The sequence below is a fragment of the Carassius gibelio genome, chromosome B6 (genome assembly GCF_023724105.1).
Source record: "Carassius gibelio isolate Cgi1373 ecotype wild population from Czech Republic chromosome B6, carGib1.2-hapl.c, whole genome shotgun sequence".
NCBI lineage: Eukaryota > Metazoa > Chordata > Actinopteri > Cypriniformes > Cyprinidae > Carassius > Carassius gibelio.
Window position 1 is genome coordinate 8,629,865 of NC_068401.1, and position 26,703 is coordinate 8,656,567.

The following is a 26,703-nucleotide window of genomic DNA, read 5'->3' on the forward strand; positions in this document are numbered from 1 at the left end:
TACAGTCTAAAACTGTAAACTGATATTCCCAGAATTCCCTGCGTGACACTCCACGTTTGAAAGTATTTTGTTTAAATAATCATGTTTTAAATAGTTCTTGTTATCAGTTATGTACATTTGAGCTTTATGTTACATCTTCTGTTGCTTAATGAAAGTTTTTTGCATTATTTAAGTATCACGTGTGTTACCATGATGGTGTTTTGTGTTTCCATAAATGTGCACCTTCTATATGTTAATATATACTTCTGCTTGTGGTGAAGCTACTTGTGATGAGCTTTGATACTTCATGTGGCTTTCTCTTATACAGTACCATCTTTATTATTATGGTGGTTGTCAGTATTTTCAAGGTACAAAACAGATTTAATTTTGTGTGTTGTTGAATTTACTGGTTTATATTCACATTTTCTTGTTTGTAAATTACAGCTTTATATTGTAAAATTAACAGTTTTTGACGTAAATGTGTTTACAGTTTTCTGTATTTTTACAAAATTATTCTGGCAACCACAGCTGCCAAAAAGTTTTTGTAAAAACAACAAGAAATTTTTTACAGTGTAGAAAATGTATAAATAAATAAATTGTCCATACAGTGAAATTTAATGAAGTCAGAATAAACATTGGAGCCAGCAGACTTCCATTGTATGGAAATTATGACAATTTCCATTTTTTAGATGAGCGGGTTCCAGAGAGGAGGCTATAGCTACTTAGATTTTGCCTTATTAAATCAAATGGAAATTAGGATGAAGAAAAGAGCACAATAAAATGTGTGAGATTTGAGTTAGCCGATATTTTTTTTTAGGATTTTATGGGCACATTAAAAACTTAATGGCAAGGAAAATTACAACAGAAATTTGCACAATCAATATTTTTTATGTGTGCGAAAATGTTGCCTTTGAAAATTTCACTTAAGTTTAAATCGCTTATTATGTGAATTCATTGTGTTGGAGGTAACTTGTATTACCTAATTACATTCACTTTCTGTTCAGTTCTTTATTTCAACTCACAGAGTTGGACATATACATATAAACTGTTTCTTTCTTCAACTGGAGCATTCAAATTGAAAAACTCAATACAAACGAATTCAAAAACGCTGTTAACGAACATGCGGTGTTGTGGACGTCGTTGACACTATGGTTACAGGTAATATTCGCAGCAATCGTGAGAGTAAAAATAAGGTTTGTCACTGATCTTTTGACATAGCCTACATGAGTCATGTAGATTCAAATAAATAATAACTCAAGTTTGGTTTGCTGTTGAAAGGGCCATATGGGGCTGTAGGCCTTTAATACAAAATGTTTAAAAACACTGTTTATATCACATTTTAATTACACTGAAACACGCGTTTTGTTTGTCTGCTATTTAACAGCAGGTACAGTACTTAAGTCTTTTCTTTCTTCTCCCTCTTGTACATAAACTAGACAGGAACAGGAGAGAAGAAAAGGCCAGAAAAGGAGTAATTAAATATGCAGTGAAGAGCAGCAGCACTTCAGGCGTGGTATAAAACTCACTGCTGTCAGAGCTTTAGACCTGCCATCCAACAGGAAACACTAACTCCTTCCTTATTCTGAGAGACATAAGCCAGGATATATGCACAAAATTGAACACAGAGCATTTAGATGAACATACAGGGATGAGTAGGAAGCTATTGTGGTCATTTTGTCAATTTTAAACACAATGCAATTTATCAGTCTTTACCCATTACTCAATCGTGGTGTATCACCTCATAAAATATTTATACAGCTGACATGCCTAAAGACATCAAGTGCTTTGATTTGCTGAACAGTGCAGCACTGCATACATGTGATAAAGCAAACCTGCAAAAATGATTTTTTTCTTCCCCTTTCAGCAGCATAATAAAACTCTATTGTTAGCTGTATATTATGATACCTCTACTGTAATTAGGCACTCTGAAATTCTTTTTGTATTATCAATTTATTCATTTTTCTTATCTTATATTCAGTACAATCATAATTAATTATGTTTAGGCCTACCACATTATCATTTCATAGGAATATTAAAAGGAATATTAAAGGTAAATCTTCTGTCTGTGTTGTAGAATTGCTTGGTTGTAAGATGTTTCTGCTGAATCTCTTTTGCTGTAACTATGCTTACCATGATGTAGTTTTGTATCTCCCCAGTGTAGGTAAGGAGTTTTCTTGCCAAAGGTTGCCTGCACTATTGGCTCCATTCTGGGACATATATTTGTTGCCTACCTTAATGCAAAAATCCCACTGTATGTGAGCAAAGAGCTGATAGGAAGCCAGAATTAAATTAGCTTTGAGTGGATCCTGGCATTTGAGTGATCTAAAGCAATGAGCCAGAGAGAGGGAGAGAGAGAGAGAGAGAGAGAGAGAGAGAGAGAGAGAGAGAGATTGGGTGGGGAAAAAATAAGATGGAGAACAAGACAATTGTTAAATAATGTCATAATTGGGTCCATTTACGATTGTATGTTTATGACATACGTTGTAATCATGTCAACGTGTTTCTTTAAAAAATGAACATCGGAGAGGTAATCCTGTAGCTTTTAGCAGAGAAAGCTAACCACAAAAACAAGAAAGATGAGGAAGCCACAGGACTTCACGTTACTTTGTCACTCTTAAAAATTAATCATCACCATTAAAAAGTGAAATGTGTTTTTGTACCACTAATGCCTACATTATGAATGATAAAACAGAGCATTCATTGCTTTTGTTTACTTGTATGGAGCTGGTTTGTGTTGTTTCCACATCATGTTTCTCCTTTCCTCTCTACACTGTGTATAATCCACTGTTAAAAAACAGCAAGAAAGAAAACCTAAGAAACCAAACTTAGAACTACTATTAGAACTAGTATACCGTCAGAACAAGTTAAAAGCTTTCATGCAGTTGCTTTAAATCTTTGTTTTAAAGGCATTTCCAACACAACAGTCCTCCTAGTGGAGAATTAAAGTAAGGGCGCCTTGTAATTCAAGAGGTAAATACAGCAGGAAAAAGAAAGCACAGAAAAGTCACAGGAGAAGTCCGTGATTGTAAGAGTGTTTGGCACTGTTATAAGAATAATGAATAAAATATAGATATACATTTTCATAAATTTAAAAACAGATGTGGATTCTTAACGTTTGAATAAATAGAACACTGGAAACAGCATCGAACAGCAGATGGCAGCATTGTATAACAACATAAAACATAACTCAGTGAGTATAAATTTGGAAGCATATGATCATCTTTCTTTCTTTCTTTCTTTTTACTGCAAATGTGTATTAGGGTTTCTTTAATTATTTTTTGGCTCTGAAAATTGACTTTTTACTGATCAAAGGAACTATTTGGCTCAGATCGTATGAAGCCACTGATATCAGCTTTGATTCTACTTTTAGGGCACTGTTCTTTATTCATGACTTGCATTTATAATAGCTAAAAAGACACAAGGTGCCTACAGGAGAGAAACATGAGAGAAACGGTCCACATGTAATTAATGACACCTGTAGGCCTATGTGTTGTATTCATTATAATAATTTATTGTGTCCTTAAAGCTGGCTGAGACGAAATTACTACAATATGTCCTAAAAAAAAATACATAAAAAAAAGAAAGAATTAAATGTAAGTTAATTTTGATCACAAATCTTTAATAATTGTATGTGACAACTCTCTTTCTTGAATCATTTACATACACAAACCACATATTTCGTTATCAAGCTGTCAAAAATGTGCAAGGAAAAATTAATTTACCAGTCTAGATTCCACTTTAATCATTTGCAATAATTAATGAATATAGTGGGCCATTACTGTGGCAGATTTATTGTTTATGATCATAATTATTTATGTCCTGCATGTAAAACACTGAGGTAATGGATGTGAAGTACCCAATACATCTGTTAAGGATTACGTAATGTGAAGTTGATCTAGATTAGTACATTCTTAATTGCATATTTTTCAATGACTGAGTCTTAGTGTATGTACAGAATATGTGCATATTTACATACACTTGTGCAATAGGTCTTTATTTTAAATGATCTGCCAGGGGTCTGCATGTATTATGTGTGCCCCTTATTAAGTGCATCTGTGTGTGTGTGTGTGTGTGTGTGTGTGTACATGTGTAACACAGAGCAAATACACACAGTGCCAGTTTCCTCTGTAGAAGTATCTCCATGGTATTCACTCACTCAGTATCTCTGGGTTTGGCTGGCAGAGGAGCTCAACTCTTCTTCATAGACAGACTCACGGGCTGATGCTTAATCCGTTTCATCAATGTGTATGGTCATATTTGCTCCGGTAAGACCTCTCTTTTTCTATAACCTACAAGTATTAGGAATTGTATTTGACCAAAATGTATTGGCACAATTATACCACTTATTTAAAACTTTAAATAAAAAAATAAAAATAAAAATATTTGTATCTTTTTTTTTCTATTCAGTATTAATACATTAAGAAATGTATATGATTTGAAAGTGTGTCAGTAAGCATTTGCTTATAATTTTACAGTCACAAGATAAAGTGTTTAATGAAAGTAAAGTTCAGACAGTATTTTGTGCCGTTTCTCATGGTTGCATTGTCAAAATAATGTTTAAATGCATGCAAATATGTCCATCAGGAATCAGATTTAATTATTAGCTGCTCTTTGGGGTCGCAGCGTCGGCTCCCTGTTTGTAGTCTCTCTTGCTTGAATAATTCATCTGCTCTTGTTGAAATGTGCAAAAGATCAATGCCATCCAGCTCTTTGACAGATTTTAATGATGAATCTGAGCTGAGCTAAATGGAGCAAGATTGCATGTTTGTATTTGCCATATGATATATGCATGCATATTTAAGTAAAGATGATGAAATTGAGTGTGTGTGTGTGTGTGTGTGTGTGTGTGTGTATGATTGTGTGTGCATGTTTCTGGGTGTGCTAGCAACCCCTGGGTAACCTTTGCATAATTCACTGGGTCTCATCAGAGACTCATCAAAGAAGCTACCTATTTTCTTCTTTGCTTTATGTGTTCTTTGTAAGCATAATTAAAATATGGGATGTCTGTACATGTGATATAAATTAAATGTTCATGCATTTCCAAAGCAATTTTCATATAATCTCGAGAAAGAAATAGCATATTACATTTTTAAAAACTCTCCATCCTTCTGTGTCTCTATGTCTTCCTTTGACACACACAGACCCACACACTCATAGCATAAGTATTCCTGACTGTATTTAATTAATATAAACAGTGAAGGTATTAAATCTTAATTGAAATGGCCTGCTTCTTTCACCTGCTGTATCATATTATCGGAAACAGAAAGAGAGGAAGGGACTGGGGAGAGAATAGCAGGAGACTTGGACACATTTCTTATCAAACACCTGTGTCCACAAAGAATGAAGCCCTGGCACTTGTCCAGTAAACCTCAAGCCTTTTCATTCATTATGCCAAACACAACCTGAATGGGTTAAAAAAATATTCAAATTGTGTCAGACAAAGGTGTTAGTTCCGTGCATCCAGGTCTACAGTTAAATCAGAAAACAGCTGGATAATTAAAACTGAATATTTTAATGTTCTGTGAGGTTAATTTGTCTTGACTTTGTGTGATGAAGTAAAGCTACCGATTAAAAGTCTAGAGAACTAATCTTTGTCCCTTCCACAATAGGCTTATATCTTCAGGGCTTTTCACTAATAATTAGCTTTTTTCTCCTACAGCTTTTTGCTGTTTTAGCATTTGCAACATGTGGGGGATATTCTGGCCAGATAATGGTTAAAGTAGAATGTTTGAACAAAACCCAAAGCAACATCAGCATCAGCTTCAACTACCCATTCCGGTAAGGGTTCTTAATTACCACAACTCAGTATATAAGTATTATACTGCATGTTATACTGTAAACATGTATTATCAGTTTATGTAAAAAGACTTGATTTTATATTTTTGGTTTAGTTTCGTTTTAAATATTAGCTTACTTACAAAATTATAACCTACACAATGAAAGTAGTGTAAACATGCTATCAGTAATGTCTTTCCTTGTTAATTTTTTTTTAACATATAGATAGTTTTAATAAAGTGGTTTAATTTCAGTTATTTTAGTTTTTATATACTATTATAGTATTTATGAATATTTTGAATTTTTTTTTTCAGTTTTAGTCTTAATTTTAGTTTTTGTTATTTTGTTATGTCCTGTTGTCATTTTTATTAGTATTGGAATTTTTGATTTTGTTTATTTCTATTTGCATTTATATTATTATTTTAATTCTAGTTTTCAGTATTGCAAACTATTTCATTTCTAATGCAACATTTATTTTTTTTTAATAAATTTTTAATCTAATATTTATGATTTCATTTTAAAAACAAAAACTATTTTTAGTCATTTTCGTTAAAAATAACAACACCAAAACTGATTATCTCACCACCATCTTGAATTCTTATGACCAGCCAAATATGATTCCCTTTATCTCAGTAACACCCAGTTATTGACTGCTTTCATTTGTAGGATAAATTAATCATAGCTAACAACCAAATGTAAAATGCGATTGTAATTTAAGTGAGTGACTATTTTCCGGAGATATTTGACATATTAGAGGCATCACATTGTCTTAGTCTGGACTTTACAAGATAACAAAAAGAAACTGTGCTGAAACAAAAAGATGATGAGCTTAAAACATGTTAAAGGAGCAAATGTTTTTTCTTCCCAGACTCCAACAGGTACACTTCAGTGCTCCTCTGTGTGAAGGAACCAGGAAAGAGACTCTCTTTCTCGAGGGGGATAATGCTTCATCTGCACAGTTCTTCGTCACTGTGTCGGTCCTGGCTTTTCTCTATTCCCTTTTGGCCACAGTTGTTTACTTCTTCTACCAGAACAAATACAGAGAGAAGAACAGAGGTCCAGTAGTTGTAAGTACATTTCAGAATTTCTCTAAGAAATGTATGCTGTAAAAGAAAAAGTCTGAGAGCACATACTGTGCTGAAAAGCTCAGTATAACTCAATTGAATTGTGAAAAACTCTTTCTGTTTGTACTCCTCTTCTTTTCAATCCCCATAGGATTTCTTGGTGACTTTAGTGTTCTCTAGCCTGTGGCTGGTAAGCTCGATTGCCTGGGCTAAAACTCTGTCTGGGGTGAAGACAGCCACTGATGTGCATCAAATCCTACTGTCAATGTCTGCTTGCAGAGCCCATGAGAACTTATGTGAGGTCTTGCAGGAGCCCATCTGGACGAATCTCAACATGTCTGTGGTGAGTACATTATTTTTACACAGTATTGATATGGGGAAGAAGAAAATCATAGAAATTAATTAGCAATTGACATGCACTACTTTTTAAAAAAATGGGGCCAGTAATACTTTTATTTTGCCAAGATGCACCACATTGATCAAAAAAGACATTTGTGATGTTACAAAATGTCATTATTTCAATTGAACTCTATTCATTAAAGAATCCTACAAACCTCCCAACACCCTCCTATCAATAAGATAGAAACCGTCCACAACAGCCTAGCAACTGCTCTCAGACTTTTTAATGTATTTAAAATGTTTTAAACCTCCAGACAGGGCTTAGTCAAGCCAGTGTGTCTTAACAATCCTTTATCGAAATTATTTTCCTACAAAAATGACCAATTTACAAATAGAAAATGTTATATTCCATAATTTGAATTCCTCCTTGTGTGCTTACAGGCCTTTGGTTTTTTGAACTTCTTCCTTTGGGCTGGTAATATCTGGTTTGCCTACAAAGAGACAGGTTTGCATAAGTCCACTAAGCGTCATCCCTCCAGAACTCCCTCTGAGAAACGCGACAGCTTCAGGCAGTACAGTCAAACCAGTTTTGATCAATCTGTAGCTGGTTTTGGCCAGAGGCTCTATAATCAAGGGAGTTTTGACTTGTCAAGCGGAGGCTTCAGCCTACCCCAAACCAATCTAGGACAGCCGATGCTTTACCGACAAGTGGGGAGTCCCACATCCAGAGGCCCTCTCATATTTGTTAATGAGATGTGAGAGAGAGTGTGTGTGGAGCACAGAAAGAAAAGAGAAGAGAAACACTGTTGTTTTCTCAGACATAATACAGATAATTTGCCTTTGTGAATGTGATATTTCTATCGTGATGTAGAAGTTGTGACATTTTTGTAGATATCAGCCTGCATACTAAATAATTAAGTGCCATTGAATTGAAAGCTCTGCCTTGTTAAAGTTTGCCTATTTATAAATATATATATATATATATATATATATATATATATATATATATATATATATATATATATATATATATATATATATATATATATATATATATATATATATATATATATATACACACACACAAACATATAGACATATATACACATATGCATATGAACAAATTAATTTACCATGTCAGATATGGTTCTGTGATATTTTTGATGGCATTTAGCATAGTACGCCTATATTCTAATGGTCTGTTTTATGTTTAAATATTCAATTTACAAAATGTGCAGTAACAGTACCATGGTAAACACATTGAATGGCAAGACTATGGTATTTAGAAATGCCATTTATTTTTAGCTTTCCCAAGGTATTTTAAAGGATAGTGTCAAACAAGATATGGTGTTCTTTTTGTTATGTTTTCTATGTTTTTTTTTTTTTATGTTCTGCAATGAATAATGATTAATTGCCAGTAGATGCCTAGGAAAACCAAATGGCTCGAGTCAGAGAATGGCATGGAAACCCTGTGGACTGAGGATGATGTCCAGTCGGAGATCTTTTTAATGAATCATTTTGTCTAACCATACATGGTGTTCAGAAAAATGCATGCAAAAAGATGAGATAAAATCAAATGCAAATCAAATCCGTTGTTCCAATTTACTGTAATTGTATAAATGTTACTATGTTATACTGATTGTAATAAAAGTAATAAAGTAATACAATTATTCTTGTTCCTCTAAATGTTTTTATGTTTCATCATGACCATGCTACCATTAGCAATTCAGATCGTTCCTGGAAAAACAGTGAATGTTAAATGAACAATCTTAGTAGAAATGAAAACAAGAAACACAGAAACAGCCCCATTTGGTGACTTATGGTAAATTATATTTTAGTTTATTATTGCTTGTGCAGTATCTTTGTTTGCAGCGTCTTTTACAAAAGAGACAACCTCCTTGGCTAAAGCTACTTGTTTTCCCCATTAAGACTTTTAATGAAGGGGTGTAAGGGAGCAATTAGGATCTTTTGGCCTGTCAGAGTCCTATCAGAGCCATGTGGTTAACATCTCCATATCTGCAGAGTATATCCAGCGCTGCAGTGAAGCTAACTGCTTGCAGCTGATCCAAATTGTAGCCTTTAGGTGATCATGAGATTTTAGCCACTGGCATGTTGCTTGCTTCAAATTAAAGGTTACCACTGAGAATCTCTACAGCTGTTCAATTACAGGCCTTGGACAAAAAGAGTGCAATGAGCGCTTTAAAGAGCTTGGCAGAAAACAGAGAGAAATGACAATGGAAAGGCTGTAATGCATATATTTTGATTAACAGGTGTCAAATAAGATGTACATTGTAAAATATTGCCAGTATTTTTACAGTATTCATAAACTGCAAATACTGTGAATACTAGATTATAGAGCAAGGCTAAACTATAAATAGTTCATTCAAAGTAGTTCACAATTTGATTCTGACAGCACCCATTCACTGCAGAGGATCCAATGTGTAATGTAATACAAAAAATTTTCCAAATCTGTTTTGATGAAGACACAAACTCATCTATATCTTAGATTAACTATTTTGTAAAGTATTCCTTTAAAGAGCACCTACATAGTCAGTTAATTACATAATGGCAGAATTAACATCTTACATGGTGACACCAAGATGATGTCGCAGTGGCAATTATGTTTTACTCTAGAGGACGCAGTCTAAGCTAATCATAGACTCAGCTGAGCAAATAAAAAGACATCATGGTGTTTGATATTAGGAGGTACAAGTGTATGTGAAGAGGAGGCTGGACTGACCCTCGCTGTTCCTCTACTGCAGTCCAGTTTTTGTCATTCTGTTCATCCATCTGTCACTTCTGGCTCTTTGACAGGGTCATGGTCATAGGCTACATAAAGCTGCAGCTACATAAAGTACATGATTTTAGTTGCAGCCACAATCATCTATTACCTAAAACCACAAATAAATGCTTGTCTTGATTTATAGAACTAATTATTCCAGTAATTACCACAATACACTGTGTAGAATAAAAAATTCACAGACTACAGAATGGTATATGTTAACTTTAAAGCAATATTTAACATTACATGACTGTAGTATTTTTCTAATTGTAAACATAATTGTAAATCATTTCCTAAGAAGAAAATGGTTATATCAGGGAAGAGGTATCATACATTTTATTATTATTAATAATATATATATATATATATATATATATATATTTTTTTTTTTTCTTTTTTCTGACTGTCAGGATTAAGAGGCCAGGCTTTTTCCAGCCTCAAATACAGTATTGACTCATCAATATTTGATTTTATATTTCATTTTCAATTGTGACATTTTCCCTTATAGCAGCCAAATACAAGTACTCACTTTGACCCAAAAATAAAAACAAATGTAAAACATGAAGAAACTATCAAATACATACACACATAACACCTACACAATGGGGCAAATGCTGTGCATAGCGTAGCAGGACACTGGCATAAATGTGCAGCTTTCACAGAAGGGGATGAGAAATGATCAAAGCTTTTTTCACTTTCCAGTTCCTGCTGCTCCTGCTGTTTCTTGTCCTTCTCACAAATCCTCTTACAGTGTTCATATGCATCCCATACCTTTTGCATATTTGTGTTTTACTCTAACTTGTCAAACTAAGAATGCTGAGTTTAAAACAATCAAGAAAATTATATTATTATTATATACATTGCTCAACATGACTTTTTAAACTTGTATTTCTTACCTTTTCTCAAAGGGTCAGGTTACTATAGGGTTTTTAGAGGTTTTGTTCATAGAAAGTGGTCTGTTTGCTTCTTGCCTATATTAGGCACGATCGATTTTATATTTATAGTATATACGGTATATAGTCATTCACTTAGTATCAATTTCCACCTGCCACCTAGAGGTGTCGCCAAAGGAATGCTAGCAATGTTGAAAGTCAGTGCTCCAGCTCTCTCCTCAGAAACAGTTGCATACAGCTGACACAATCTGTCTGAAACAGGACCACTGTCATGCCACTGAGTCAGTCAACAAAAAAATAAATAAAACAATAAAAATCAAGCAAGCAACTAACAGAAATAACATTATCTGTGTACGTGTAGGAAAACATATCTCACATGTAACATGAGACAGCTTATTAAAACTGGAATGGCTGGTAGAAAACATCAGAGCACCCCTCAATCATGTCACTTTTGTGGCATGATTTTGGGCCTTCGTTGGACACACATCCTTCTCGTTTTACTATATTACTTCACAGGTAAGCTGAGTCAATTTTGGGAACAATCTGTTATACAAAAAAAAAAAAAGATGTAGCAGATGTTGCTTAAATCTTTGGCAATGGTATCTTGAACCAATTCCTATTCCTTTGTGAAATTATCAAAATCATACTGAAACAAAATAAAAAATGAAGTTAAATGTAGAGTAAACTTGAAAACTGTAAACCGAAACTACCATCAAAGCATTATGTAATAATCTAGACTAAAACAAATTCAAACTTTAGACATAAGCAACCATTTAATAATTCTTATGAACTGCAGTATGTGTCACTTTCAACCATAGCTCTATCAGATGCTATGTTATACTTTTCAACTGCCAAATAGAATGAATAGGACTGTGGGATATAATAGGCAGTAAAGGATTTAAAACTGATAAAAGGCATCTTAGTAGACATGATATTAAGTATCATTTGGACATTCTGACCTTTTTGTTATTTCCTTATAAATAACTGATCCATACATTCAATTCAATTCAAGTTTATTTGTATAGCGCTTTTCAATTAAATTCATGGTTAACGGTGTAATCAAACAGATGATAAACACTATTAGACATATAGATTAGAACTTCACTTGACTGCTTTATGACTGCTTTATTAGTAAATGATTTTTATATGCATTTACAATTGGTGATAACAAAGTTTCTTTGCAATGTTCACCCTCAAATGTTCCACTAATACTGTACAATCACCCCATTGTGTTTTAGCTTCACTCTATAACACATGCCAATAGTGTATTTAAGAGCACCTTATCAGTGTGATTCTTGTCAGTCCCAAAAGTGGGACACATTTTCCAGCTGCATCCCTGACCATTAGCGCACGTAAAAGCAACAACATCACCATAATTACAGTCATTTGATTAATTGCAAGTAATTACTTTGTTTCCACCATTCCAGATCACTGGAGAATTGTTTTATAGCTGCAAAAATTCCTGCACGTGAATCCATCCATCCATCATCCATCCATCATCTTCCGCTTATCCGGGGCCGGGTCGCGGGGGCAACAGTCTAAGCAGAGACGCCCAGACTTCCCTCTCCCTAGCCACTTCCTCCAGCTCTTCCGGGGGGACCCCGAGGCGTTCCCAGGCCAGCCGGGAGACATAGTCCCTCCAGCGTGTCCTAGGTCTTCCCCGGGGCCTCCTCCCGGTGAGACGTGCCTGGAACACCTCCCTGGGAAGGCGTCCAGGAGGCATCCGAAATAGATGCCCGAGCCACCTCAGCTGGCTCCTCTCGATGTGGAGGAGCAACGGCCCTACTCTGAGCTCCTCCCGAGTGACCGAGCTTCTCACCCTATCTCTAAGGGAGCGCCCAGCCACCCGACGGAGAAAGCTCATTTCGGCCGCCTGTATCCGGGATCTTGTCCTTTCGGTCATGACCCACAGCTCATGACCATAGGTGAGAGTAGGAACGTAGATTGACCGGTAAATCGAGAGCTTTGCCTTACAGCTCAGCTCCTTCTTCACCACGACAGACCGGTACAGCGACCGCATTACTGCAGAAGCTGCACCGATCCGTCTGTCAATCTCACGTTCCATCCTTCCCTCACTCGTGAACAAGACTCCAAGATACCTGAACTCCTCCACTTGAGGCAGGAACTCTCCACCAACCTGAAGTGGGCAATCCACCCTTTTCCGACTGAGAACCATGGCCTCGGACTTGGAGGTGCTGATTCTCATCCCAGCCGATTCACACTCGGCTGCAAACCGTCCCAATGCACACTGAAGGTCCTGGTCTGAGGATGCCAACACGACAACATCATCCGCAAAAAGCAGCGACGAAATCGTATGGTCCCCAAACCGGACACTCTCCGGCCCTTGGCTGCGCCTAGAAATTCTGTCCATAAAAATTATGAACAGAACCGGTGACAAAGGGCAGCCCTGCCGGAGTCCAACATGCACCGGGAACAGGTCTGACTTATTGCCGGCAATGCGAACCAAGCTCTTGCTCCGGTCGTACAGGGACCGAACAGCCCTAAGTAGGGAGCCGCCGACCCCATACTCCCGGAGCACCCTCCACAGGATGTCGCGAGGAACACGGTCGAATGCCTTCTCCAAGTCCACAAAACACATGTGGACTGGTTGGGCAAACTCCCATGAACCCTCCAGCACCCTGGAAAGGGTATAGAGCTGGTCCAGTGTTCCACGACCGGGACGAAAACCACACTGTTCCTCCTGGATCCGAGGTTCCACTATCGGCCGAATTCTCCTCTCCAGTACCCTGGCATAGACTTTCCCAGGGAGGCTGAGAAGTATGATCCCCCTATAGTTGGAACACACTCTCCGGTCCCCCTTCTTGAAAAGAGGGACCACCACCCCGGTCTGCCAGTCCAGAGGTACTGTCCCCAACCGCCATGCGATGTTGCAGAGGCGTGCCAGCCAAGACAGCCCCACAACATCCAGAGACTTGAGGTACTCGGGGCGGATCTCGTCCACCCCCGGTGCCTTGCCACCGAGGAGCTTTTTAACTACCTCGATGACTTCAGCCCGGGTGATAGACGAGTGCTCCTCCGAGTCCCCAGCCACTGCTTCCTCAACGGAACACAAGTCGGTGGGATTGAGAAGATCCTCGAAGTATTCCTTCCACCGCCCGACGATATATATAGTTGAGGTCAACAGGTGCCCATCTCTACTGTAAACAGTGTTGGTAGGGCACTGCTTCCCCCTCCTGAGGCGTCGAACAGTTTGCCAGAATCTCTTCGAGGCCAACCGATAGTCCTTCTCCATGGCCTCACCGAACTCCTCCCAGGCCCGAGTTTTTGCCTCCACGACTACCCGGGCTGCAGTCCGCTTGGCCTGCCGGTACCTGTCAGCTGCCTCCGGAGTCCCACAAGCCATCCAGGCCCGATAGGACTCCTTCTTCAGCTTGACAGCATCCCTTACTTCCGGTGTCCACCACCGGGTTCGGGGATTGCCGCCTCGACAGGCACCGGAGACCTTACGGCCACAGCTCCGAGCAGCCGCAGCGACAATGGAGGTGGAGAACATGGTCCACTCGGACTCAATATCTCCAGACTCCCTCGGGATCCGGTCGAAGCTCTGCCGGAGGTGGGAGTTGAAGATCTCTCTGACAGGGGGCTCGGCCAAACGTTCCCAACAGACCCTCACAGTACGTTTGGGTCTACCGAGTCTGTCCAGCTTCCTCCCCCGCCATCGGATCCAACTCACCACCAGGTGGTGATCAGTTGACAGCTCCGCCCCTCTCTTCACCCGAGTGTCCAAGACATATGGCCGAAGGTCTGATGACACGACCACAAAGTCGATCATCGACCTCCGGCCAAGGGTGTCCTGGTGCCACGTGCACTGATGGACACCCTTATGCTTGAACATGGTGTTCGTTATGGACAAACCGTGGTTAGCACAGAAATCCAATAACAGAACACCGCTCGGGTTCAGGTCAGGGGGGCCGTTCCTCCCAATCACGCCCCTCCAGGTGTCACTGTCACTGCCCACGTGAGCGTTGAAGTCCCCCAGTAGAACGACGGAGTCTCCAGTCGGAGCACTTTCCAGCACCCCTCCCAGAGACTCCAAGAAGGCCGGGTAGTCCGCACTGCCGTTCGGCCCGTAGGCACAAACGACAGTGAGAGACCTATCCCCGACTCGAAGGCGCAGGGAAGCGACCCTCTCGTTCACCGGGGTAAACTCCAACACATGGCGGCTGAGCTGGGGGGCTATTAGCAAACCCACTCCAGCCCTCCGCCTCTCACCATGGGCAACTCCAGAGTGGTAGAGAGTCCAGCCTCTCTCAAGAAGTGTGGTTCCAGAGCCCAAGCTGTGCGTTGAGGTGAGCCCGACTATCTCTAGTCGGTACCTCTCGACCTCCCGCACAAGCTCAGGCTCCTTCCCCGCCAACGAGGTGACATTCCACGTCCCTAAAGCCAGATTCCGTGTCCAGAGATCGGGTCGTCGGGGGTCTCGCCTACGACTGTCGCCCGATCCACTATGCACCGGCCCCTTACGCTCCCTCCTGCAGGTGGTGAGCCCACACGTGAATATCCAGACATTTTTGTATTAACAAGCTTGTTGTCATATATCGAAAAATCGATTCCATTTTTTTAGAAGGTAATTTGAGAAGTGCAGCTGACATTTTGGGAATGGATAAAGATCTGAAGCCCTTGGCAGTTGAAGGCACTAACAAAATGCAAAAAAATGTGAGATTTACAAATTTACAAATACAAGATTTTTACTCCAAGCAATTGACCGCTCTAGGGCTGCATGTTGTTAATCTAACTATTTAATTATGTAAAAAATATATATACTAAACTTATATATTGGACAGGACTGCATGTAAATCTACTCCATGCTTCTAACCATGAGGGAGAACCAATTAGTTTAAACTCATAATTCCTTTAGCCAGAGGTTAGTGTTCAATACCACAGTTGGGTGAGCACCTTGCAAATTGGCTTAAGCAGATCTTTGTCTTATCTTTATCTTGTCGAGTCGTGCCCACTGAGAAGTCAATGCCATTCCTACTACCAGAGCCTGATCGCGTAATCCTAGACATAAACTGTAGTTGTGTCAGGGCTTGATGAGTTACACTTACACGACATGACTGCAAAGTGCAATGAGGACACCAAGGTGCCGTGAGGACAATTTCCAGAGAGATAGAAACAGACAGTGAATGGTGGGGGATGCATTAACATTATCAACACAAACAAAGAAATAAGTAATTATTTCACAGTACTGTCAAAGCAAGGCTATGGGATAGTGCATGTAGACAAATTCCTGTTTTTTGCTTGTTGACAGTTAAAGATTTATTATCTGCAAGAGGATTCTTGCTGCATTCAGTCTGATAAATAGGATTAGAATGCTACAATAAAGCAAAGAGTAAATTACTTCATAAAATGCTTACAAATTACACTTAGTGAGTCGAATGTAAGAAATAAGCATTTGATCACGAGCATATTGTACCTGTTTATTGAGCAGCACATACTGTAGATGATAAGGTTGAATAGGCAGCAGAACTGAAAGTTGAAATGACAGCCAGAACAAACATGTACCGTAAGAGTGAATTGTACTGTAAGAGACCATTTATGTACCGTAAGAGACCATTTATCATTTATGTACCGTAAGAGACCATTTATCATTTGAACAATGGGAGCACTTGAATGAAGAGATTAAATAAAGTATTGTGATCATTTTGCCTTTCTTATTTTAAAGCAGTTTTGCTGCGAGGGCAGCAATTATATACTGTAAATGTAACCTTACTGGCATAGTAGTTTGTTGCCCTATCATGCTGCTTCAAGCAACACATGCTGTAATGCTCTCATAAATGTCACTGCCTTGCCACTGAACATCCTTTCTCAGAATCCCAATTAGTAATTACTGACATCATTTTCTGGTTGTAGGAGAACAGACACAGTTATTTTTTAAAAAGACCAGCAAGAAAATTAGACATGTCAGATTACAATAAAAGTGGTTTAGAAATGTAAATTTCACAAGGTTTGATTAATTTAATATAAACAATTCTTAGCATTATTAACCCACTTGAAGGCTTACTGTATATTTCCCTAGTTAGAATCCTTGAAAAATCTTTCAAACCGCCTGAACGTTACCACGGATTTTCAATTTTCTCCAATCATGTGAAGAAAAAATTACAGCCGGCATGAAAAAATTCTCATCAGTATATTAAACCAAACAAACAAACAAATACTAGCTACTGTTCTAGACTTGAAAGATATATAGTTCACTACTTTTGGGGATTCCAAAAAGGGCAATTTTTGACATTGAGCTAAGGTGCTACTGATTCTTGTTTATACGGTATCTGAGAAAGCGAATTCCTGGAAGTTGTTATTGTCTGCTCAATAGCATTGTGTGTTAGCTTCACAGAGGTCACATCAGGATCTTTTGGCTGGTTCAGAAAGGTATGAAAAATTGGTGCTGATGTCCACACTGTTTATCTAAAAAAAAAGATCACCCTGCTTCAGTCCACAGTCTAGCACAATTGCAAGTTTAGAATAGCTGAGTAGGGCTTTTTGTAGGGATTTCATACTGGGTCTGACATATAAAACACACTTTATGTGACTGTAAATGTGTTCAATTTTGTGCATTCCAAAGTTTTGTTTACATTTGTAAACTTTTTCTATATAGTACATTGTAGTCTGAATAGTGGATAATCTATATGATGTGTACTATGCTATTGCTTATAGTACAGATAAAATATCACTATCAGTATCTTATATACAGTATGTGGGAGCAAACAGAATATTCTGTCAATTCATAAATAATAGAAACACAAAAGTATTTAATGCCAGTGTTTATTCCTATGTATTTCTTTTTCAGTATTTACAAAATACATATGTACATTTTAGGCAAAAGATACAAATGCTAGCCTCCTGGTGCATAAAAATAAAACCACAATTCAAATGTTCACTGATCATCCAATACTTTTAAAGTTTTCACACATCAACGTCTTCTGCGTTCACCAAATGAATGGTGAAAGTGAACACAATCAAAAACTAATCCAGCTGTCTTTTTTTTTTGTCTTTTTTTTTTCAGATGCTCAAATTGGTCAATGACTAAAAGAACATAATCTGTGAGAGGTCCAAAAGTCTATGCTGGAGATACAGAGGACACCTCCGTCTTGCTGGTGGACACAGTTGAGGACTCATCATCGCCAAGAGGGTTCTTTCCACAGAAAATAGTGGTCAGCATGCAGTTACGGAACTGTAAGGAACAAAGCTTGATTTAGTAGGTTTATTTTATAGAGACAATAGAGAGAGAAGAGAGAGAAGAAATGGAAAGGGATGTCTGGGATATGTAGGACAAGTCTGATAAATGTTTACCTGTTTGTTTAGCAGCACATAGATAACAGGGTTATATAAGGCTGAGCTCTTTGAGAAGAAGGCAGGTATAGCCATGAACTTTGCACTGAAATCTGCTCCCTTATTAAAGAATATCCAGGCAGCAACAGTGGCATAAGGGGTCCAAGCTATCAGGAAGCCGAAAACCATCAGGATGACCATTTTTGTCACTTCCCTTTCAGCTTTCTGGGTGGATGCTGAGTCCTGCTGTTGAGCTGCAGCCTAAGAGAGTGAAATAACCAAGGATGATAACATTTTAACATAGTATTCCAGTCATGGGAAATTTCCAGGAATTTTTAAAGTGACATTTCATACCGCTTTGACAGTGCACACAAGCCGTCCATAGGTGAAGAAGATTACAGCGACTGGCAATATAAAATGGCAAACGAACATGTAGATGACATATGATTCATTGTTGTAGTCAGGATTCAGGGTGTAGTAGTCTGGTCCACATGAGCACTGCATTCCCTCAGGGATATATCTGTTAAAGACATGAACATGATATTATGAATTTTCAGTCTGAGTTCTCATAAAGATTGGAGCCTGTTGTACTTACAGTAAGCATGTAAAAAGAACTACATTTAGTACAATAATTCCGTAAAAATAAATAAATCGTTACATGGGGAAAAAAAAAACTTATTTGCTGCTTTAAATTGGATGTAAGCCAATGTTGTATTCCTACCGGTATGTACTGATAAACGATAAACGTGTAGCTTTCACATACCTGAGGTTCTACTGAAACGTTTGTTATAATCAATGCACTAAATATCAAAATGTCTGCAGAATGTCTTTTTAGACCAACCTGGACCATCCAAACAAAGGGGGAGCTGCACACGCCAATGCCATTACCCATGTAAATGCAATTCCTGCAAAAGCATGGCTGGAAGAGAATTTGAAACTACCCATTGGTTTGCAAACCACAATGTATCTTTCGATGGCCAGCACCACAAGTGACCAAAGGGCAACTTCACCTGTGTAGCAAATAAAATATGAAATTCATTAACACCTACAAGGGAAGCTTTCCCATATTGCACATTGACATTCACCTAAAGAATTCCTCACAGCCGTTAAAATAAAATAGAAACTAACAACAAAAAATTATGCAATTTTCCTTACCTCCAAGCGTGGCCATGAAGCCTTCAACCGCACAGCCAGTTGGTCCCAGAACAAAGTAGCCATTAATTGCTGTGTAGAAAGTGACTGTGAATCCGAAACAAACCATGATTGTACCAGCCACAGCCAGGTTGACCAAAATGAAGTTGAGAGGTTGCCTGAGCTTTTTGTGTTGAGCTGTAACCACCAATGTAAGGCCATTGATGGGTAGACCCATGGACATGAGGAAGAAAAGGTAGAGGGCAAGAATTTTAAACTGCCACGGTTCAGCTAGGTAATACTGCGGATACTCAAAAGGACTCCTCACTAGCCCGGTCCTGTTGGACATGGGGACGTAGAAGTTTTTTCCCTCAGTGCCGTTCATCTTTGCCCACTAGTGATCCAGAGGAAATAAAGGATGCAAACTGCTGCTGTGGTACAGCTGAGTGGCAGCCCTTCACCTGCTCTTTATTTGCAAGGATGCATAAGGAGTGTTTATATATCCCTCTGAGGTTCCTTATAAGGGATAAATCCAGGAGCGTAAGATAGGGAGGGTGTTGCAGTGTGGGATTTGAATGATAAGAGCAGACATAATCAGTTTCAGGCTAATTACCCGGTAGAGCTTTGGATCTTTGAAAGATCTTTTTACTTTTTTGGTTAAGAAAATTAGGCCACGATTTTGATTGTTAATCCAAAGTGAGTTTAAACTGAGCTGTAATTATTTCAGGCATAAAGTGTGATTTAGATGTGAAAGTTGTCTGATGTAGTAATCATTAAAATATTAAAACACAACACTGATGTGCATTTAATTTCAGTGTTACACTTCTGCATCTGTCACAGTTGTGGCTTTGCAGGACCTCTGTTGTCTTTTTTTTTTTTTTGTAAGCCCCCCTCACAGAACCTCTATCCTGCTTAAAATTTAGTAATCTCGCTATCACTCCAGAGCTGCTGCTGGCCAAATGGGTGCCCTAAATAGGATTGTATTGTTGTGTCCCCTCCCTCAAATATTATGGAAGTGATAATTATGACAAAAAAACACATATTAGAGGGGTCAAAATAGAACTTTAATAAAAAAATAAAACAAATGTAGCTCTTGACAATTATGTCTATGAATTTATTAATACAATTGTCTGATTGATTTTAAAGTCTCAAGCATTCAGAAATATCACAAAAGAAAATTACGGTAAGCTGTTTTACGATAAAACCAAAGTTACTTTTTGTAAGGATTGTGATGTCCACTTGGTTGTTTTTTTGTTTTGTTTTTTGAAGAAATGAAAGAGGCTGTGTCATCTATAGCTGAAAGGTGGATGTAATGTTTGGTCAATAGCATATTAAACAGCCTATTTGATCATATAACAGCAGCAATTACATGGCCATTGGCTCCCTTAGAAGGCATTTGTAATAACATGTACATAAATTGTTTTTTTTTAATTACATTATGTATTTTAACAGTGTTATTTAATTAAACCCTAAAATTATTATTTAGCCAATCATTATTGCCTCATTGTTTTATACATTTTAAGTAGTTCTTAAGGCTGTTGTTAGCTTATAGGTATATTTATATAAGCCTAACCACAATTATATATTTATCTTAACACTTCTTTGTAAATTATTAATTGAAGTAACAAAACTATACCATACTCGAACCGCGATTTTTGGTTGTATTCGTGTCAAAAACATGGCAAATTTTCGTAAGGGAACATGGAAACTCAGAGAGAATATTAGATTCGTTGCTGGTGGTGAATTATTAATGACATTAAAACCCGTCATTAACGTCAGCAGCCCAAAAAGTTTCACAGGATTATGATGTACCTGCAAGTTATGCATGGGCTTCGTTTTCATCTTTTTTTTTTCTCGGAGCCAGATTGTGATGTCTTTTCACGGGCATGGTTGTCCATCAATGATCAAGTGCATTCAGCAGCAAACATGAGGTGCGAGTGGACGCGAGCACGAGCGCGGATCCGGGAATGGCGCGTCATGTTTTTTTTTTTTTGTTGTTGTTGTTGTTGTTTGTTTGTTTTGTTTTTAGCAACTGCGTACTCTGCGTATAGGGAGCGGTGGGACTGTATAATTTGCAATAATTAAATTACTAGCATAATACAATTGTTTATACGATTTGTTTAAAAATGAATGCTGCACGATGGTGTTTGTAAGTGGATAACGAATTGTCAGTCTGCTCTTCAGTTACATGAATAGCCTACTTAAATATTATGCATTAATCATATGTTAAACTATTATAATACTTATTATAATATATATATTTTAAAAACGTGATTTTAAAAGAGTATGCATTTGTAGTATAATGGATAACGAACAGGAAGTGGTAGGGAAAGACACACGAGAAGAAAGTGCACCTTGGAACTCGGAAATGTGCTGCGCTCCGGAGAGATGACCATAAGGCTACGTACAGGACACTCGCTATATTTCTGCATTTTATGGATCAGTTGTATGGAAATGAGCAACGTCAATAATGTTCCACAGAGGAAAATTATACCGCGTTTGAAAGACAAGGGTGATTAAAATAATGACAGAATTTGATATTGCAGTCTTTTTTTGTGACTCCTTACCCAATAATCGTGAAAGGTTGGGAAAGTAATGACATGTTTAAACTGAAATCATATGATAAATAAATGACGTTAAGGAAATTCAGAAAGTTCACTAATAGTCTGATTCACTCTGAACAACCAAACATGCTCCTAAATCAGCAAAGCTGCCATGTCGTAACGCATTTTAATATTGATCTCATTCTTTAATCTGAGTATTTTGCACATTGTAGAATAATCGTTACATTCTCAAAGCTATGAAATAACACAACTGGAATTATGAGAATTAATAATGGGCCATAATAGCCTAAACGCACACTCTGAACTTTCTCACAACAACCTAAAATAATGGAAAAGGGAAAAAAGTCAAAATATCACAATGCAACATATCTGTAAAGTAGCAAAACAACATTTTATTTTCCTTTCTTTTTATTTTGGAGTGAAATAGGAACTGGACATACAGCCTTTACAAGTAGCCTATAGGCTACGCTATACAATTTATAGGCTATCGCTTTTCTAGAGCTCAAAACGCTTTACAAGCAACAGTAAACATAAACAGGATCAAAACAATAAAACATATATGAACTTTAGACACTACGCAAATTCAAAAAAATGTGAGTCAAACGGAGTGAGAATATGTCCGAATCCAAATCCAAACGAATTAAGCTGCAAAAACAGCATAAAAAGTGTAATCCGTTGTAAAGTGAGGATCCTTGTTAACCCTCATCTTCCACTCCACTAAGGCAGGACGAACAGAACCGCAAGAAACACCATGAAATCCACAGCAGCAACAGGTAGGTGGGCAGGCGAAAAGCTGACCGCGAACACAAAAACAGTTTGTCGAGATCCAAGAACGTCGCTTTTCTGAGAGTGTGACATCAATTAAAGCGTACATTTAAAACAACTGCAACAACGAGACAAGATACAAACATAACCTATGGATCAGTTGTATGTGAGATCAGTTGTATCCGATGTGAGATGGAAGCTTAAGGAAGGCAGATGGGGCCAAAATCCTTTAAACAGAAGGCATGAAGTTTGACCGTGCCATGACGCACTGTTTGTCCACGTTAACGAGGCGATTTTTTATGGAAGGCGGACGGGGTCAAATGTCTTTAAACACAACACATAATTTGATGGTGTTAAGATGCACTGTTTGTTCAGGTTAATATGACAGCATTAATGTACCAATGAAACTGCTGTATTTGAGACTATATTTGCATATGTGATGCAATGATAGATTAGTATTTAGCCTATACAAACATCAGACATCATGTTTATTCATGAAGGATGTAGTAATGGTACACATAACATCAGACATTATATTTACTCATGAGGGATAATGAAATGGTATGCTGCTTGATGTCAGTCCAAGTCATGTTTTGACATGTCCTTTTTAACTACAAAGAGATGAGTCCTAGAGACAGATCTCCTGCGAGGACCTCATCAACTATACACCATCAGCATAGATCCTCAGCTGACCATGAGAGCCAGATGAGTTCCCTGCACAAACCCTGTGGCGACCTCTTCACCATGTGATGTATTCAATTTTTAAGTGGAAGGAACTGGATGGTTAATGCCTTCCCATACCAAATAAAATATACTTCAAGTTTATTTTATTAAGTATAGGCCTACTTAAGTAACATTCAAGTATATTTTAAGTATACTTTATGTAGGCCTAGTAAGTAGCCTATACAAATATCACTGTAATAGTATTATACTTGTAAATGTAATATTTCAATACTCCTTGGGACTAAATTGGCCCACTTGCTAGTATATAAAAGTATACTTTTAAGTGAACTTAAATGTATACTGACTAAACTAATTAAAAACTTCTAGCATTTTTAGTACACTCTGAAGTATATTCTCAATAAACTACTAGTTAAGTCATGGTCAGAACAACAGCTCAAAGGACAAAAACAATAAAACCCATTACAAACAAGGCCTTTGTTGCATCCATTGGGGACATAATTACCGATATCATAAAACCTTGTCTGCATTTGTGATTGGCTAGAGTGATGAACGGCCGGTGGCTATGAGGAATGGCCGCTGGCTTGCGACAACCACATTTGACAACCCCAGTCTGGATATCGTCCTCTTTTGAAAGGCCAAACAAAGTACTTTCACTTTCACAAGGAAGCACACAGCATCTCTACGACATTGCACCAGCGGCAACAGCGAGAATAAAAGGTATGCCTTCTTTCATTGCATGAACATTTGGGTGATGTTATGCAAATCTTCCCTCATCGTGACATAGACATGGGGGCATGTTTGAACAAGCCGTTTTAGGGGGCGTAGACAAGTCTTAACTTTTATAAAGAATATCTCTTTGGATTTGAGACTTTAGTCTTTGCAACTTTAAAGATCTTCTTTATGCACCAAGAGCTCAGAAGAGAAAGGTCATCATATGACCCCTTTAAGTGAACTTTACATCATACTTAAGTGTAGTACTATGTCCCTTTATAGGTATTATTTTGTATATATTTTGTTATATGAATATCTGAATACAAAACATCTGCTTGTAAACAAAAACATTTTATTCTAGCTTCATGCATTCTTTTTTTTTATAAACACTTGAATATGAGTAAGTTTCATAAATTAAAAAGAATGAAAGAAAGAAAGAAAGAAAGAACATTTTGAACAAAAATCCGAAAAACAGACAAAAAAAGACTATGAATTGGATTCAGAATGATAATCAAAACGTAGATGGAATCGATCAACACCCCAAAGTCATTACTGTACCTCTTCATGGGTCAACATTTTATTCCATAACATTACACAGTTTTGCTGTGTTATGTCTGATGATAATCTTAGATTACATGTGGAAGCATCTGTTGTTTCGGGTTCTTCTTCTCTTGTGTTTTGGAAATGCTGTATAGAAGATGTGTAGTAGTACCCCCTACCATATAACAATGAAAACATTGATTCTCGGAGCACAAGTGTAGCTTAAATATATTTAGAATTTTTATAAGTCAAGTATACTGTCATTTAAACTTTTTTTTCATAAGGGTTAACACACAGCCTACATGTGCATGTCTACACATTCAAAAGAAAGAGTTTTGGCATTGTTTGCCTTCCATAGAGGCCGGACACAAGAAGCATAATCACCGGAAGCTTTAATCAGATCATTGAGTCTTTTATCCAAACTAACTAACATCCAAACTAAAGCTTTTATTGACCATATTTTTCAATGCTGAAGTAAGCTGTTTTCTGTGAATGTGCGGGATCTCTAATTTATTAGCTGCTGTAGGGAAATTGAGAGAAGTGCGACAAAGTGCAGTAAATGGTAAAAAAAGTTTGTGCTACAAAACTGTGTGTTTATAATTAATACCAGACATTAAAATAATATAGTAAGAAACACCAGTCTGCAATATCAAGCAGCTAAATTTGTTGTTTTGTACAGTTAAAATTAGCTGGAAGTGGATGACACCGGAAGCCAGACAAAATAAATTTACAAATGGCCATTCCCACACTAGTTGACTAATGTCACATTATGATGCACATGCATTGTGTCTTTGTTAAAAATAAAGTATGCACAAGCTATTGTTAACTAATTTCAGTTTCAATATCATATAGTATATATGTGTTACCAAACTGAAGCTTAAATCATAATAATAAAAAAACAAAGACATTTTAATGCCAATATTTATTTTTAATCCATTTTTACTTCATTATGTACAAAATATACACACATTTTAGGCCAAAGATATAAATTCTGTTCTTACAGTTAATAAAAACATTCACTGATAACCCATTAAATCCAATAAGTCTTTTCACCAGTTTGTTAATCATATTGAACACAATCATATGAGATGCATAACTAATTCAACTTAGTTATTTTCTATATATTTTTTTTTCAAATGCCCAAGTTGGTCAATCAGTAAAAGAACACAATCTGTGAGAGGTCCAAAAGTCTATGCTGGAGACAGGACACCTCTGTCAAATAAAATAGTGAGATCAGTTGGACCCAAATTATAGGACAACTAAACATAAATGATCAAACCAGTCCAAAAACATACAGTATTATAATACTGCCAACTTTAATTGGCAGTATATTTTTATTTTTTCAGTTGTTTACCAATTTTTACTGCACCACTGTTTTGCTGCACTGCATTTTGGTCTTCCATATACTGAGATGACAAAAACTGAGCTTTTTGAAGACGCTTTCCCAAGTGAATCAATAAAAAAAAAAACTGTTTTTGCATTGTATTGTGGTCTGGGGAAACAGAAATACTAGTCATGTAACAGTCATGTGATCCTTTCAACCCAAAACACAAAGCTGGCACCTCACATTGTACCAGAATTGTTGCAACAGCATATTACTTCTCAGCCTGTTGGACTGATTGCAAACATCAACAACATCAAGAAGAATTTTGCTGGGAATGTTTGCTTATGATGTTATATACAAGTTTAAACCAACTAGAACTGAAAGCCTTTGGAAGTCCAACTGAAGGTCACCAGACTATTTGCAATACCTAGAGTGTTTGCTTTTGTTTTACCTTTAATGTTACAAGTTAAAGCAAGTAAACAAGATAACAATGAGGTTATTTTAAGTTAAGGGCAACTTAAGCACAAAAAAAAAAGGAAAAAGATGAAGAATATGCTGAAAGACTCACTTTTATTATGTCTGAATGTTATTTTCTTAATTAGGCTTCATCGACACTGAAAACACTGAAAAACACTGATATTCTTGCCTGCATATGACTGTAAATAATTCAGTCTGCTGTACTCACATATATCTATCTTAGTACAAAGTGCTTTGGATCATTTTTATTTTAAAAGTATATGTATTTTACAAATTTCAAGTTTCTAATTTACCAGAAAAGATAGATGTGCGTCTTTATCATTTATTCTTCAGCCTGCTTTGCTTTATTGAATTGCTTTATGAGTGTGTTTTACTGATCAGGCAC

At 37.4% G+C, this 26,703-nt stretch overlaps 2 protein-coding genes across 2 annotated transcripts; one reads left to right on the top strand and one right to left on the bottom strand.

Annotated features, from left to right (window-relative positions):
- The first annotated feature begins 2,895 nt into the window (after positions 1-2,895).
- On the top strand, positions 2,896-8,131 carry LOC127959504 (synaptoporin-like). The gene is made up of 6 exons (XM_052558726.1): positions 2,896-3,169; positions 4,078-4,244; positions 5,639-5,757; positions 6,623-6,821; positions 6,970-7,161; positions 7,599-8,131. Exons 2-6 carry the CDS (start codon positions 4,221-4,223, stop codon positions 7,914-7,916), a joined length of 852 nt encoding a protein of 283 aa, XP_052414686.1. The 5' UTR covers positions 2,896-3,169; positions 4,078-4,220; the 3' UTR covers positions 7,917-8,131.
- A 9,468-nt stretch (positions 8,132-17,599) lies between these two features.
- Positions 17,600-19,734, bottom strand: LOC127959512 (green-sensitive opsin-1). Its single transcript, XM_052558736.1, has 5 exons — positions 19,278-19,734; positions 18,964-19,132; positions 18,477-18,642; positions 18,144-18,383; positions 17,600-18,024 (listed from the first exon to the last, which is right to left on the bottom strand). The coding sequence occupies exons 1-5, from the start codon at positions 19,636-19,638 to the stop codon at positions 17,911-17,913; spliced, it is 1,050 nt and encodes a 349-aa protein (XP_052414696.1). The 5' UTR covers positions 19,639-19,734; the 3' UTR covers positions 17,600-17,910.
- Positions 19,735-26,703: the final 6,969 nt, after the last annotated feature.